General features: G+C 38.2%; 1 protein-coding gene across 1 annotated transcript in view; it reads right to left on the reverse strand.

Moving 5' to 3' along the window:
• Ttc23l (tetratricopeptide repeat domain 23 like) overlaps nt 1-14,678 on the reverse strand; it is a 56,655-nt gene that overhangs the window by 35,061 nt on the left and 6,916 nt on the right. Inside the window, 2 exon segments of the mRNA XM_046422302.2 lie at nt 10,453-10,547; nt 10,549-10,574. Of these exon segments, the coding sequence (XP_046278258.1) occupies nt 10,453-10,547; nt 10,549-10,574 (121 nt within the window).

Genomic DNA, 14,678 nt, shown 5'->3' on the forward strand with positions numbered 1-14,678 from the left:
TACCATGTGATTCTTTCCAACCACAAAGCTTATCCCCACTCCAAATGTCAAATGACAACAATAATTAAAGAAGCTGCCCCTTACCAGACACATGGAGATAGTCCAGGAACAAACTACGTTATGCCATAGAGTGCTGTGCTTTGAGCTTTCTGGAAAAGGCATTCTATAAATATAAAGCTTATGAATCCAATTATTTCCATCTGGACATTTTTTTAAATCCTAGATGAAGCTAGTAATACTAATTTGTCACACACACACACACACACACACACACACATAAAAGGAATCCAGTTTCTAAAGCAGTGAGGCCCTCACTAAGAAGACAAAGGGAATATACCAAACCCCAGCTAGACAGACTGGTAGGGATTTCCCCTTGTTCAAAGGCTAGTGTTCCCAAGTGCTTTCCAGAGCTGTCTGTCAAGTTAACAGAGGTAGACTTGGAAACATTCAATGCACATCCTCATCTTCTAGCCTAACTTGTGTTTTTCCCTTTCCCTGATGGGAAGAGGGAAGCCCTGACAAAGAAAGGCCAGAAGAGGACATACCATCCTAGCTCTCTTTCACTCTATTAAAAAACAGTGCTGGAGTTCCCTTTCATCTCTCTCTCTCTCTTTCTCTCTCTCTCTCTCTCTCTCTCTCTCTCTCTCTCTCTCGGCTCATAGGGGCTGCTAAACATTCATCCCTGCCAAGTATGCCCACTGTGCCCCTCACTTCACACCTCTGGCCCAGGTCCTACACAGCTCGCCCTGCCTTTGGCCCTTGGTGTCTGATTTCACAGCATGGATTCAAGTCAAAGGCAATAGGGATAAATTGAAAGGATGTGACCTTGATGCCTGCAGCCCTATATGTTCTAACGAGCAGGACCTCATTAATGAGTTGCCACAATGCAAGGAAATGATGCCTCCTCTGTGAAAGTTCTAAATGTAATCCTGAACCAATCATTCTCTGTTGAACGCTCAGGGGTATCGTTTCTATAGGTCTTAACTGAGGAGAGAAATGGACTCTGTGGTTAAAGAGAAAGCTGTTAGCAAGTGACAGTGGTCCTCAAATTGTCTATGCAGATTCCTGGGCCACACTTCAGTGGTTACAGTTGATAAGCAACTGGGGAGAAAGCTATGAATTCACATTTACAAGAAGCAATAAGGTCTCAGGTGATAACCAAGAATTTACATAGGTCACATCTTAGGTGACATTAATGCAGGCTGTCTGAGGTTCACACCTGGATGGACACTAATTTAGTAAAATCTTTATATAAGAAGCGGGACTTGTTTTTGAAGGGTAGACAGGATTTTGATGGATGGAGAAGAAGAAGAGTTTCCACTTGGACTAAACAGACTAAAGCCATAAAAGCAGAATAAGCAAATGTATGTGTGTGTGTGTGCGCACACACACACACACACACACACATGCACGTATATGTGTTTGAGGCTAAGGGGTTATAAGAGTGTTAGGGAAGGTAGTAAGAAGACCACCCTGACTGAAGGATAACTTTTAATTTAAAGATATACAAAGTAAGCACTGGATATGTAAAATGAAGTCTTAGGTGCTACCGTATTTATGCTACTATAACAGATTACCCAGACTGGGTAACTGATAAAGAATAGAAACTTGTTTCTTAAAGTTCTAATGTTGGAAAGACCCAGATCAAGGTAGTGGCCTCTAGTTATTTGGGTTCTCTTTCCATGTCCTCACATGGGGAAAGAGAGAGAAAGGGGCTCAGTTCTACGTGAAGCCACTCTTACAGGGGACTTAATCCCATTTGTGAGGGAGGTGCGCTCATGACCTAATCACTTCTTCATGGTCTACTTCTTAACACTGTCACATTGTACACATGAATTTTAGAGGGGACACATCTAAACCACAGCAGATGTCAAGATGAAGAGGTTGGGTTGCTTCTTTAGTCATTATAGGTCTCCAGAAAGAAAGCAGAAACTAGTAGACTACAGAAAACTCTGCCTGGGACCTGAGAAGCTGGAATTTCTACTTTACAAACCAAGACAATAAAGTGAGAAACTGAGAGTCTTTTGATCAAACAGGCTAGTTTCCACAACCAAGTGGGCCCTTGGGAGTATGTTATATTAAGAATTGCAGCAACCAATTTCAGATGCTTCCCTGGGTTCTCAGGAGGAGTCAGGTAAACACCACACACATCAGCACAGCAGCACCCCTCTGGGCTCCTGAATGGGAAGCAAAACAATTGGCACTAAAGAGAGTGGCTTCAAGGCAGTCCTTGGAGGTTTGCAAGCCTGCCTCCTCCCTGCCAAAGTGCCCAGGACTGGTTGTGAAATCTCAGGAGGTAACTTTCCTCTAAGCTTTGCAGCTGATTAACAATCCAGTGGGATTCCCTGACTCCACGCTACCCTGCCCCACACTGGGGTCCTTCTGATGAAAAGCTGAGGTAGTGACCAATACAGCTTAAGCGAACTAAACTGTATCTTGATTTAAAACTACTTACTATACTTTAAAGCAGGCCCTGAAGGGGAACATCACTCCTTTCACCCTCTGACGATCTACTCTGGTCCCCAGGTAGGAAGAATGGATTCCTATGGGTACATAAGGTGTGTGTATAGGGGATGGAAATAAAAATTTCTCTACTATCTTTTTTATCTTATTCTTTTTTTCTATTTTTACAAATGTTTATAATATTACATGGCATATCAATCAATACTGTTGTACATAATATATAATAAATATACACATACAGAGTATGTTTGCTCAAATCTTTCAAGTGATGGGAACTAACTCACAAAAGATTGGAGACCACTGTTCTAGACATGTTTTTCACCCTTTTTAAGTATAAAAGAGTCCTGTTTATGTTTAAAAGAAGTTCACATGTCTTCTCCACTTTGTGATAATAATTATTTTTATGGCACATACTACTTAAGAAAATTCATGACAAAAAGTACTATGAATTCATTATCAGCAACATTTTGAAATGAATTCACATTTTATTAACTGCAAAACACCCTCTTTTATGCAAAATATCACTGTCTAAATGTTTATTTATAGGAATTATTATTGCACCTAATTAGGGAGCACACTATAGGTTTGTGTTTTCCCCATCTCCAAGCCATACATCTTCAATCCTGGTATCTGCCCTTAGATCAGTCATTCTCCTTTACTGGCCCTCTCAGACCAGAGATACCATCCTTTCCTCCTGGCACTGATAGTAACCAGAGAGGTTAAATTCAGAGTGGCAGCAAGGTCTGCTTCCATAGCCTGAGATTCGGCAATTACCAAAAAATGTTGATGAACTAGCAAAATGGGTCCAAAGATTGTCCACTGAACATATCAATCATTTTACTCTGGTCTGGGTTAGAGTTCTATCACTAATGTTAACTACAAGACTCAGGCCAGAGAGAATTTGCTCAGAACTACCCAGTCTTTGGAAGTTGCTACTGTTATCAGAAAACAGTCAGTTTTGATCATTGTCTATATTTAAAAAGTTGCTGTGGCACAGTGATTAAGAGACCAGGTATCAAGTCAAACTTCCCAGATATAAATCCTGGCTTACACACTTAGTAGTATTCATTTGGTCTTGAACAAGTTACTTATCTGCCTGTACCTCAATTTACCCACCTATAAAATGGCAATGAAAATAATGTCTATCTTGGAGAGTTGTTGCAAGGATTAATTTAATTCAAAAAAAGAGATTAAGTAGTGCCTGAATTAAATAAGGTTCAAGAAACACTAGTTATTATTATTGCCAGGGTCCATTTCTCTTATGGAGTGACTATTATGTTTATCCTTACTTTAGACATTTTTCATAGTACTGCTTATAGAATCTCTGAGAAAAGGCAGCATTCTCACAATACTTCAGGTAGGTAATAAACTCCTTGAGGGCTAGATTTTGTGGATTTTTTTTTACTGTTGGAAATTTTTAATCAAATGAATTTCTAAAGGCAGATACTCAAAGTCCATGTTCTTTCACTCCATTAAAAATTATTGGTGCATTCTGATTATACATATTATTGGGATTCATTGTGACACATTTGTACATGCACATAACAATTTGATCTATTTATTCCCCAATATCTCCCTTTCTCCTTCTTTTCCCTCCATTTGATCCTCTTCCTCTGCCTTACCATTTTTCCTTCTATTTTCACTAGATATCTTTTCTTTTCCATTTTTTCCCTCTCTAGTTTGACATATGATAGAAAGTGCATGACCCTTCCTTGACTTTCTGAGTCTGGCTTATTTTGTTTAACATGATTTTGTGAATTTTAGAATTCTCTATTCTTTCTGTACCCGATTTTTAGACAGAGTTCATAACTTGTACTTCTTTTCCTGGATTTCGTAAAAAAGTTCTGAATGCCTAGAAAGTTCCCAGTAATAACAGGCTAACTGATTAATTTATTGCTTCATTAATAATAAGCAAAACAGCAGGAAAACTACTTGTCCACATTAATGTATTCTCCTTCCTGAACATCTGAAAACAGTTCCCCACCAGAGGCCAAACTGCCCTGGTGTTCTCTGCTTGCCCTTTCCTCAGAGTTCCCCAGGGCAGCAACAAGACTTTCACTGCTAGCACCCCTAAGTCTGTCTCACCATAACAGCCATTTGACATGCTCTGCTTTACAAGGACTTCATGTTCTCTTTGGAACCCCATCCTAGCAGTTATACCATTTTTAAAAACCCTCAAACTCTTTAATCTAACTGGCTTCTTCCTCTCTATCTAAAATCTTTTTGCATCTTCTCCTTTTGTAAATAACCTTCTCTTGTCTTTTCCACCCTCTCTTTTCTGCCCTTTTACTTTTCCCTTCTTCCTTTCAATATATATTATGTAGAATATTAGTCTAGTCACCAGCCCCTGTTCCTTGGATTCTTCTGGGAACTGGCTTCTGCTCCAATCATTGTAGGAAGCCTGTTCTCCTGAGGTCCCCTTTAAGACCTCCTCAAAAATAAATCTAATTATGGATTCTCAGTCCCAGACTTTGCTGCAGCATCAGATACCCTTATTTGTTGGAGGTGGAGGTACTGCATCCACTTGGTCCTTTATAAACCTTCTCTAATTGAGCCTTTGCTGACTCTTTTGGTAATGGTCTTTGGGTTCATTGTTCCATTCAGGGCCCATTTTCCAAGTCTTTGTTTCTTCTGCTTCTCTCTTTGCCTCTCAGAGTTTATTCAAGTCCATTAACTTCACACTTGTCCTCCATGCTTATCATTCCCATTCCCCTTTCCAGCTGTGTTCTCCAGCAGTCCTCCACACTTAGGATTTTCTTTCTCTCAAGTTTTGGTCCCAAATGTCGAACAATTAGTTAAACTATATCAGTGAGTTTCCCTATTGCAATTCAAAATTAATACATCAAAAACTAAACACGATTTCCTCTTTGAGTCTACTTCATTTTAGGACCTATATCTGAAAATGGTACCCTCAGGGGCCTAAGCCTTCAACTTCACTTTAGAGTATCACTTCTATACAACTTCAAATTGAAAACCATTTCCTACCAATTATTTCTTCACTGTCTTCCTTATAATGATCTTTTTGAATAAGTAATTTCTCTGATTGAAAAGTTAAAATTACATGAAAAGGTAAACATTGAGAGGTATCCCTTCCAACCCTGTTTCTTTTCACCATAATCACCCTCTAAGTAACTTTTTTATTTCATTCCTGTATATCCTTCACTGCATCTTCTTCATGTAAATTTAATCCACATTCTCATTTCTCTCTGCCTCTTTCTTATAAAAAGAATCATGTTGTAACACTGCTGCAATGTTCATTTCCTTTCCCTTAAACATGCATCCAGGAGATCTCTCTCTAGAAGTGTACAGAGGTTCCTCGTGCTCTTTTTAAAAACTGCTGTTGTGTATATACTGCTTCTCCATTGATGGACACCTGGTTTTTTGCAATCTTTTACTACCATAAAAATGCTGCAAAGAATAATCTCGTCCATATATTACATGTGTATATTTAGGAAAGATGCCCAGAAGTAGGATTTCTGGTTTAAAAAAATAAATGTATCCTTCCTTCATTGGCTCCTTACTTTGTCACCAGTTCCCTGTCATTAGCCTAGTTTTAGACTTAGATGACTGAGATAGCTTTCACTCTAGCTCTAATTACTAGACTAAATATTAAAGTACACTTTGATATTTTCACCATCCTGATGGAAAATCTCTAATAATCCTCCCTCCATACCAAATAAATTACAAATTCCTTTACCCATATTTACAATTTCACTGTGGTCTACCCCGTGCACCCTCCCTTCCAGGTTCATCTTCCTAGCCCAATTCTTATCCAGCATGCTGCTCCCTGCTGTCTGAAGAGACACTGCATGTTCCTTCTACGTGCCTTTGCTCACATCCTTCTCTTTGACTAGAAATATCCCACCTTTCTTCTGCCACCCAAACACGATTTACTTTTTACAGTCCTGCTTGAATGCTGCCTCCTTTCTGAATCTACTAATTAATTACCATCTTAGCCAGGAATAACTTCACCCAATTTTTCAAAGCCCTTTATTTAAACCAATTACATGACATTTATCTTAAAATGTCTTCTATCACAGGTCTATAGTAGTTCATTTCCACAATTGGTTGTAAATTCTTTGAGGGTTTGTACACATTATATTTCCCCAAGTACTCTTTATAATACTTCACATACATGCTTCTCACTACATCTTCATGGAAAACTGTTTATCAAGAGAAATCAGCCTTTGGGCTTGACTCCTTATTCCAATGTTGGAAAAGGCTGAGAGGGAAATGAGGAGCCCAGATCTGATGGCTGTAAAATATGAGCATGTGCAGTGAGGCATGAACGCAGATGCACACGTCCCGCCCACACAGGAAGCTAGCTCATACATTCTGTCCATTTTAAAGCAGTTACAGGATTAATGACAACAAAACTAAGTGGAACTCAGCAAGAATTTTATCCCTCTAAAAGGTTTGCAGTTTTTCAAATCCTTATTTGTTTTATTCCATGCACTAGACCCTGGGGGAAAAAAAAGGAGAGAAGAAACTGGGTAAGGACTACAACTGCGATAGAAGCCACTGAGCTAGCCTCAAGGAAAGGTCACAATCATCATCTATTCTAGAAGCACTCTAGGCTGGGTATTAGAAACGCTGGGATCAAGTCTAGGCATGGGGATACTATGTGAGTACTTCATTTAACCAGAAAGCTGTTTGTCCATCTAGAAAAATGAAAAACCTTCCTCTCTCCAACCTTTTATCCCAAATGGAGTTCTCCATTCATGTAGCAGAGAGAAAAGGATGTCCTCACCATCTTCTGTGATATGACCTGCTTACTTATTTTGACCTAATTTAACTAAAAAAAACTCAAAGTCAGTTTTTGGTTGATCATAGAAAGGGTAGATTTCAGAAGATGCAAGATAAGCTCCTTCCATAGGCCTACCATAGTAATCTACCCACACCAAAAGCAGTAGCATCTGGCCTTATTCCAGTTCAGATAAGTCTTCCTCCCAAACACTTTCCTCTCTAGTTTAAGTTGTACCAACCTCGAGTCTAAATCAGAGCAAAAGCCTTTTTGAATTTGGGTTCTCCAGGGCCCAAGGAGTGTTCCATGCCAAACCAAGTTTCAATGACCTACCAATTGTCAACCCCGTGGTTCTCTCCGGCCTTTACCCTATCTGACCTCTTTCTACTACCTACAGCTGCTGAAACCAACTGTACTTCCTTTTGAAATCCTCTCTTCCCTCGGCTTCCATGATTCTTGTATTTCCTTTGTTCCACTTTTGTTATCCATTCCTTCTTGTCCTCAGGTCTTATGCCCTTTGCCCTCTTCCCCTCTCATTCTGTACACATTTTCTGATCAAAATCATTCACTCCTATGGTCTCAACTTGCTACCCAATTCTTCCCAAACTAACATTTTCTCTGAGCTCCACATCCACTTTTCAGCAGTCTACTGAATACAAGCCTGTCTGAAACCATACCCAGCAGCTTCTTTCCCCTTCCTCTATCAACCTGCTCTTCATTTTTAATTTTTTATATTTATTTATTTAGATGCTGGGAATTAAACCCAGGGCCTTGTGCATGTTAAGCATGTATCCTGCCACGGAGCTATGTACTGTCAGTTCCTAGTCTAGTCTTTAATTGAAATAGTCATACTATTTCAATTCTTCCATGTCCTTCCCACTCCATAATGAATTGATCATTAAATGTCACCAATTCTACATTTTAAGTTATCTCATTTCATTCTAACTGCCGTGGTCAATGCCCTCATTTTCATCCATACAGGATAACAGACTGACTGATCTTCACCTCCACTTTCTCCACCAGTCTAACCTAGAGTTTCTCACTTAACAACACAAACTTGATTATATTACATCATCAATGCTCTCATAAAACCTCCTCAAACACCTTGATATCTGGGCCCAAATTACCTTTTCAGTTTCACTTCCAGTCAAAACCTGTCTGTCCTAAAATATCTTCTGTTCTAAACTGAATCCTTGAGTCTACACAGAACCTACAGTCTGTGTAAGGACTTTCCCTCTCTGTTCCCACTCCTCAGATCCACACATACAGGGCCAACTTTGGATATTATACCATTCTCCTCAAAAATCTACTTGGACCTACACTCATCCTTCAAAGACAGAACAAATACTACCTTCTCTCTGAAACCTTCCCTGACCTTCCTCAGGAGCAGCACCACTGATTAACATCCCCTGGAACTTTGTTTCCACCACTATTGTGAGGTCCTATTATAAGACCCTGTAAGCTCTCAAGGCAGAGGGACTACTCGTATTCATTTATGTATCCCCAGCACCGAGCACAGTCCTACCAGGCTTGTAAAAGGAGTTCTAAAAGTGTTAAAGTGGTACTCTTGCCATTAAGACAGTGCTTTTTTAAAAAATATATATATATATATTTAGTTGTAGATGGATATCTTTATTTTATTTATTTATCTTCTTATGTGGTGCTGAGGGTTGAATGCAGGGCCTCACTTGTGCTAGGCAAGTGCTCTATCGCTGAGCCATAATCCCAACCCAAGGCAGCACATTTTTGAGGAAATCAGTTTGAATGGAATACAGAGATCCAAATAATGAAGAATGAAGCCCCAATAGGGGAATATTTCTTTTTGTTGAGGGCCTTTCTTGTATCCCTCGAATCTCACAGATAGGTGGCTACCTGCTCTTCCAGTAAGTGAGGAATCCCTCCTTCTCTTGGCACAAAATAGATGTTCTAACATGGCCTGTAACTCTCAGCACCACCATTCCCAACCATGTGAGAACTTATCACATTAATCTAAAGTTAAATTAAAAACAAATGAATGTAAAAGGGCCTAAGGATCCCTAAGAAGGAAAATGTGTTGAGATTAATACCTGAGAAGTGAATTCAATTTTAACTTTATCCAACATTCTGAATTTTGACATCTAAGATCATTACAGCCCACGTATATTGGTTCTCCTTCCTTTTAAATCCTCAAATTTCTTAAGTCCTTAAATTACTTGGGCTATACCCCACTTCATACTGATGACACTAGAAAAAGCCACAGGCAAGCAATTTATATCTATCAAGCAATAACATGCTGATACATATTGTGTACAAGGACATATTCTAGATTGAGAACTGGTCCCTGCTCTCAAGAGGCTTCTATTTCAGAGGCAGAGGCATTTAAACAAAGGGCATATGAATAAAGTATAGTGAATTCCATAGTAAAAGTAAAAACAGTCCATGTAGGGAGACATGGTTGGTCAAGGGCCAAGGATCAAGTGGCCATGACCCTTGTTCTAAAAATGGGTTCTTGCCTCAGTCTGTCAACAAATATATAAGGAGTCTCAACTCTAAAGTACCTTTCTTCATGGAGCTTTCACTTGAGTTCCAGTTTTAGTAAATAAATTCCATCTTCTACTCCCAAACCACAGTATCTTCCAGAAACATAACTTCTATAGGATGAGGCCCTGACTTTCTCTAAGCCAGATCTTCTAAAACTTGAATTCAGTTTTTAGAACTCAAATTCGATTACTGGGTCTGCTTCCCTGGTGCTGGGAGTACACGTATCTTCCTATATTTTCCCTATTGATCTGTGGCTGGAAACCCTGCTTCAGTGTCTTGTTTATAAACTAGGGATAATAACAGTAGCTCCATCCAAGATATATTAAAAAAACTTAATAAAACTACCTTTGAACATGTCAAATACTCAATAACTATCATTTTCTTTGTTATATTTATTACTAAGACTTGCTGTCTGCCTTATCCATGGACTCTCAATTCTCTTGATGAGAGACCCTGTCTCAAAATAAAAATAAAAAGGGCTGGGGGTGCAGCTAAGTGGTGGAGTGCCCCTGCGATAAATCCCTAATACTACACACACACACACACACACACACACACACAATCTCCTAAGTGTCTCTGAGAATTAGAAACAACCAAAAAACCATTATATTGCCCAAATAAGAGGAAGGTACCCTCTCAGTCATCTCCACCCCCAAGGAGTTGTGTATAGGTTAATTTTGGCTTCATAAGCTGTCCCACCCAGATCCAGCTGGAGAACCAAGTACCTCTTAGTACCAGGTAGCCATAAGCCAGGTTGGTCAAAGCCTGTGCACATTTCCAGTGTTCTTCTCCAAAAGCAATTCGAGAAAGGATGACACAGAATCAGCTCCTTGTTTGCTTGGATAGTCTGTAAAGAGCAAAAAAGTCATTGTGCTTTTGGGAAAGGAGGAAAATCTCTGTCACGTCACTAGAAGATAGGACTAAATTTGCATTCTATCATTTGCTTCTTCTCACATCCAACCCATTAAGTCCAGGCAGCTCCACCTTACTGCTATATTCTAAAACCAAGCTCTTCTAATTTCTGCCTTGCATACCTAGTCTCAGCCACACTCATTTTTTACCTGGCTGGCTAATAAGAGCCCCTTCTAACTGCTGTCCCTCTTGTCTTCCACAGTCCATTTTATACATAATAGTCACAGTGACTTCTTTTAACTTCTTATCATGAAAAACTTCAATGGCAATATGGAGAATGAATCACCCAGAATCATCCGTTATTTACTCATGGTCAATCCTATTTCATATCTATATTCTATATATATATTGCCTTCTATTGTATTTAAGCAAATTAAAGGCCTTTTTACATTTCATCAAAAATATCTCATAAGCAAGTGTGGGCTCTAATCTGTGCACGTCTATAATCTCAATGACTTGACAGCTGAGATGGGAGGATTGCAAGTTTCAGCAAATTACCAAGATCCTGTCTCAAAATAAAAATAAAACGGGCTGGGGTGCAACTAAGTGGTGGAATTCTCCTGCATTAAATCCCTAATACTACACACACACACACACACACACACACAATCTCCTAAGTGTCTCAGAATTAGAAACAACCAAAAAACCATTATATTGTCAAAATACTAGCAATAATTCTTTAATATCACTTGAAATAGGTAAAAAGACAGGGAGTGGTGGAGCAAAAGGCTACTTTAGAAATCTAATATTTTTAGCAAAATTTTGTAGATGGACACAATACCTTTATTTTTATTTATTTATTTTATGTGGTGCTGAGGATCGAACCCAGGGCCTTGTGTGTGCAAGGCAAGCACTCTTACCACTGAGGTACAACCCCAGCCCATTTTTAGCAATTTTTTTTTTTTAGAGAGAGAAGTGGGAGAGAGAGAGAATTTTTTAATATTTATTTTTTAGTTTTTGGTGGACACAACATCTTTATTTTATTTTTATGTGGTGCTGACGATCGAACCAACCCAGTGCCCCGCGCATGCCAGGCGAGCGCACTACCGCTTGAGCCATATCCCCAGCCCTTTAGCAAATTTTTAATGATCACACATGCTGAAGTCAGTCTCTTAAATTTTTTTTTAGTTTGTTCCTTTTAGCTATACATGACCGTAGAATGTATTTTGACATATCATACATATCTGGAGTATAACTTTGCATTTTTATGGTTGTACATGATGTGGAGTTACATTGGTCATGTATTCACATATGAATACAGGATAGTTATGTCCAACATTATACTGTCTTTTTCATTCACATCCCCTTTCCCTTCCCTACATTCCCTTTTGTCTAATCCAGTGAATTGTTATTCTTCCTTCCTCCACTGCTTATTGTGTGTCAGCATCCACATATCAGAGAGAACATCCAACCTTTGGTTTTGGGGGGATTGGTTTATTTCACTTAGCATGATATTCTCCAGTTCCATCCATTTACTGGCAAATGCCATATTATTATTCTTTATGGCTGAGTAACATCCCATTGTGTATATGTACATTTTCTTTATCCATTTATCTGTTGAAGGGCACCTAGGTTTGTTCCATAGCCTAACTATTGTGAATTGAGCAGCTATAAACATTGAAATGGCTGCATCATTGTAATATGCTAATTTTCACTTCTTTTGGATTTAGGCCAAGGAGTGGGATAACTGGGTCAAATGATGGTTCCATTCCAAATTTTCTGAAGAATCTCCATACTGCTTTCCAGAGAGGTTGCTCCAATTTGCAGCCCCACCACCAATGTATGAGTGTATCTTTTCCCCCACATCCTCCCCAATATTTATTATTACTCGTATTCTTGATAATTGCCTTTCCAACTGGAATGAGATTAAATTTTAGTGTAGTTTTAATTTGCATTTCTCTAATTGCTGGTGATTTTGAACATATTTTCATATATTTGTTGACCGATCATATTTCTTCTTCTGTGAAGTGCCTGTTCAGTCCCTTTGCCCATTTATTGACTGGGTTATTTGTTTGTTTGTTTTTTTGGTGTTAAGTTTTTTGAGTTCTCTATATATCCTAGAGATTAATGCTCTATTTGAGGTGCAAATTGGAAAGCTTTTCTCCCATTTTATAGGCTCTCTGTTCACATTCTTGATTTTTTCCTTTGCTGTAAAGAAGCTTTTTAGTTTGATATCATGCCATTTATTGATTCTTGATTATATCTGTTGTGCTTTAGGAGTCTTGTTGAGGATTCAATTCCTAAGCTGACATGATAGAGAGTTGAGTCTACTTTTACTTTTAGTAGGCACAGGGTCTCTGGTTTAATGTCTATGTCCTTGATCCATTTTTATTGAGTTTTGTGCAGGATGAGAGATACAAGTTTAATTTCATTTTGCTACATATGGATTACTAGTTTTTCCAGCACCATTTGTTGAAGAGGCTATCTTTTCTCCTATTGCTCTGCAGTATAATTTAAGGTTTGGTATTGTGAAGCCTCCTGCATCACCTTTCTTGCTAAGAATTGCTTTGGCTATTCTGGGTCTCTTATTTTTCCAAATAAATTTCATGACTGTTTTTTTTATTTATATGAAGGATATCATTGGAATTTCAATAGTAATTATATTAAATATGTATAGTGTTTTTGGTAGTATGGCCATTTTGACAATATTAATTTGGCCTACCAAGTACATGGGAGATCTTTCCATCTTCTAAGGACTTCTTCAATTTCTTTCTTTAGAGTTCTGTAGTTTTCATTACAGAGGTCTTTTACCTATTTAGTTAGATTGATTCCCAATTTTTTTTAGGCTATTGTGAATGGGATACTTTTCCTAATTTCTCTTTCAGTTAATTCATCACTGATGTATAGGAACACGACTGATTTATGGGTGTTAATTATATACCCTGCTACTTTGCTGAATTCACTTATGAGTTTTATACTTTTTCTAGTGGAGTTTTTGGGTCTTTTAGATATAAAATTGTGTCATGGGCAAATAGGGATAGTTTTGAGTTCTTTTGTATTCATATCCTTTAATTTGTTTCTTCTAATTGTTTTGGCTAGAGTTTCCAAGACTATGTTGAATAGAAGTGGTGAAAGAGGACATCCCTGTCTTGTTCCTGTTTTTAGAGAGAATGCTTTAAATTTTTCCCCATTTAGAATGATGGTGGCCTTGGATTTAGCATATATAGCTTTTACAATGTTGTGTATGTTCCTATATCTCTAGTTTTTCTAGTGTTTTGAGCATGAATGTTGAGTTTTGTCATGAGGTCAGTCTGTTGTGTCTCTCTCTTTTCATCATAGGCTTCATCTCTATCCATACTATTTTTTTTCCTATCGTATTATTTGTTGAAGAAACTGGGCCTCTTTCCTCTAGTATTTGCTACAGGGGTGAATTTTGTTGACTGCATCCCAATGTTGTCATTCAACATTCCCTCCATTATCTGTTCTGCATTTATACTGGTAGTTGGATTTAGAAGTTTGGTCAACCTTAGCTTTGAGTCTTTACTTCATATGTATGATATATCCTTCCATCAGAAGATAAGTACCATCCAGTTGTCTCTTTTTTTAGCACAACTACATGGGCCAATTCATGAAAGATTATAAAATTCTCATATCATAATTCTGTCATTCTTTCTTCATATCTTAGCTGGAATAATTCTACATGGAGAAATTTCCCCTCATGTATTTTTATAGTTATAGTACAGTTTGTATTAGAAAGGCAGGATACCTGGTTTTTATTTTTATCAGCTTTCAAAACAATTTCATTCACTAGCATCCTCTAAAAGTGACCAAATACTTTATTATTATAAATTTATAAAATTTTAGACATATTTTATGTGCCAGTGTAATATTTTGAAATGAATTAGATCATGTGACTCTCCTGTACAAAACCCTCCATAGCTTCTCACTCTTTTATTTTTAATGGAACCCAAAGTTCCTACTATGGCCTCCAAGACTCTATTTAATATGACCCAACCCTAATCACCTCATTCATTTTCTACCTCTTTCTTCTTCTCCTCTTATTCGCCTATGATAACTACTCTGACATGAATGTGTCAAC

This window comes from Marmota monax, unplaced genomic scaffold, assembly GCF_021218885.2.
Source record: "Marmota monax isolate L192 unplaced genomic scaffold, Marmota_monax_Labrador192_F-V1.1 WCK01_AAM20220418_F8-fsc00077, whole genome shotgun sequence".
NCBI classification, from domain to species: Eukaryota; Metazoa; Chordata; class Mammalia; order Rodentia; family Sciuridae; genus Marmota; species Marmota monax.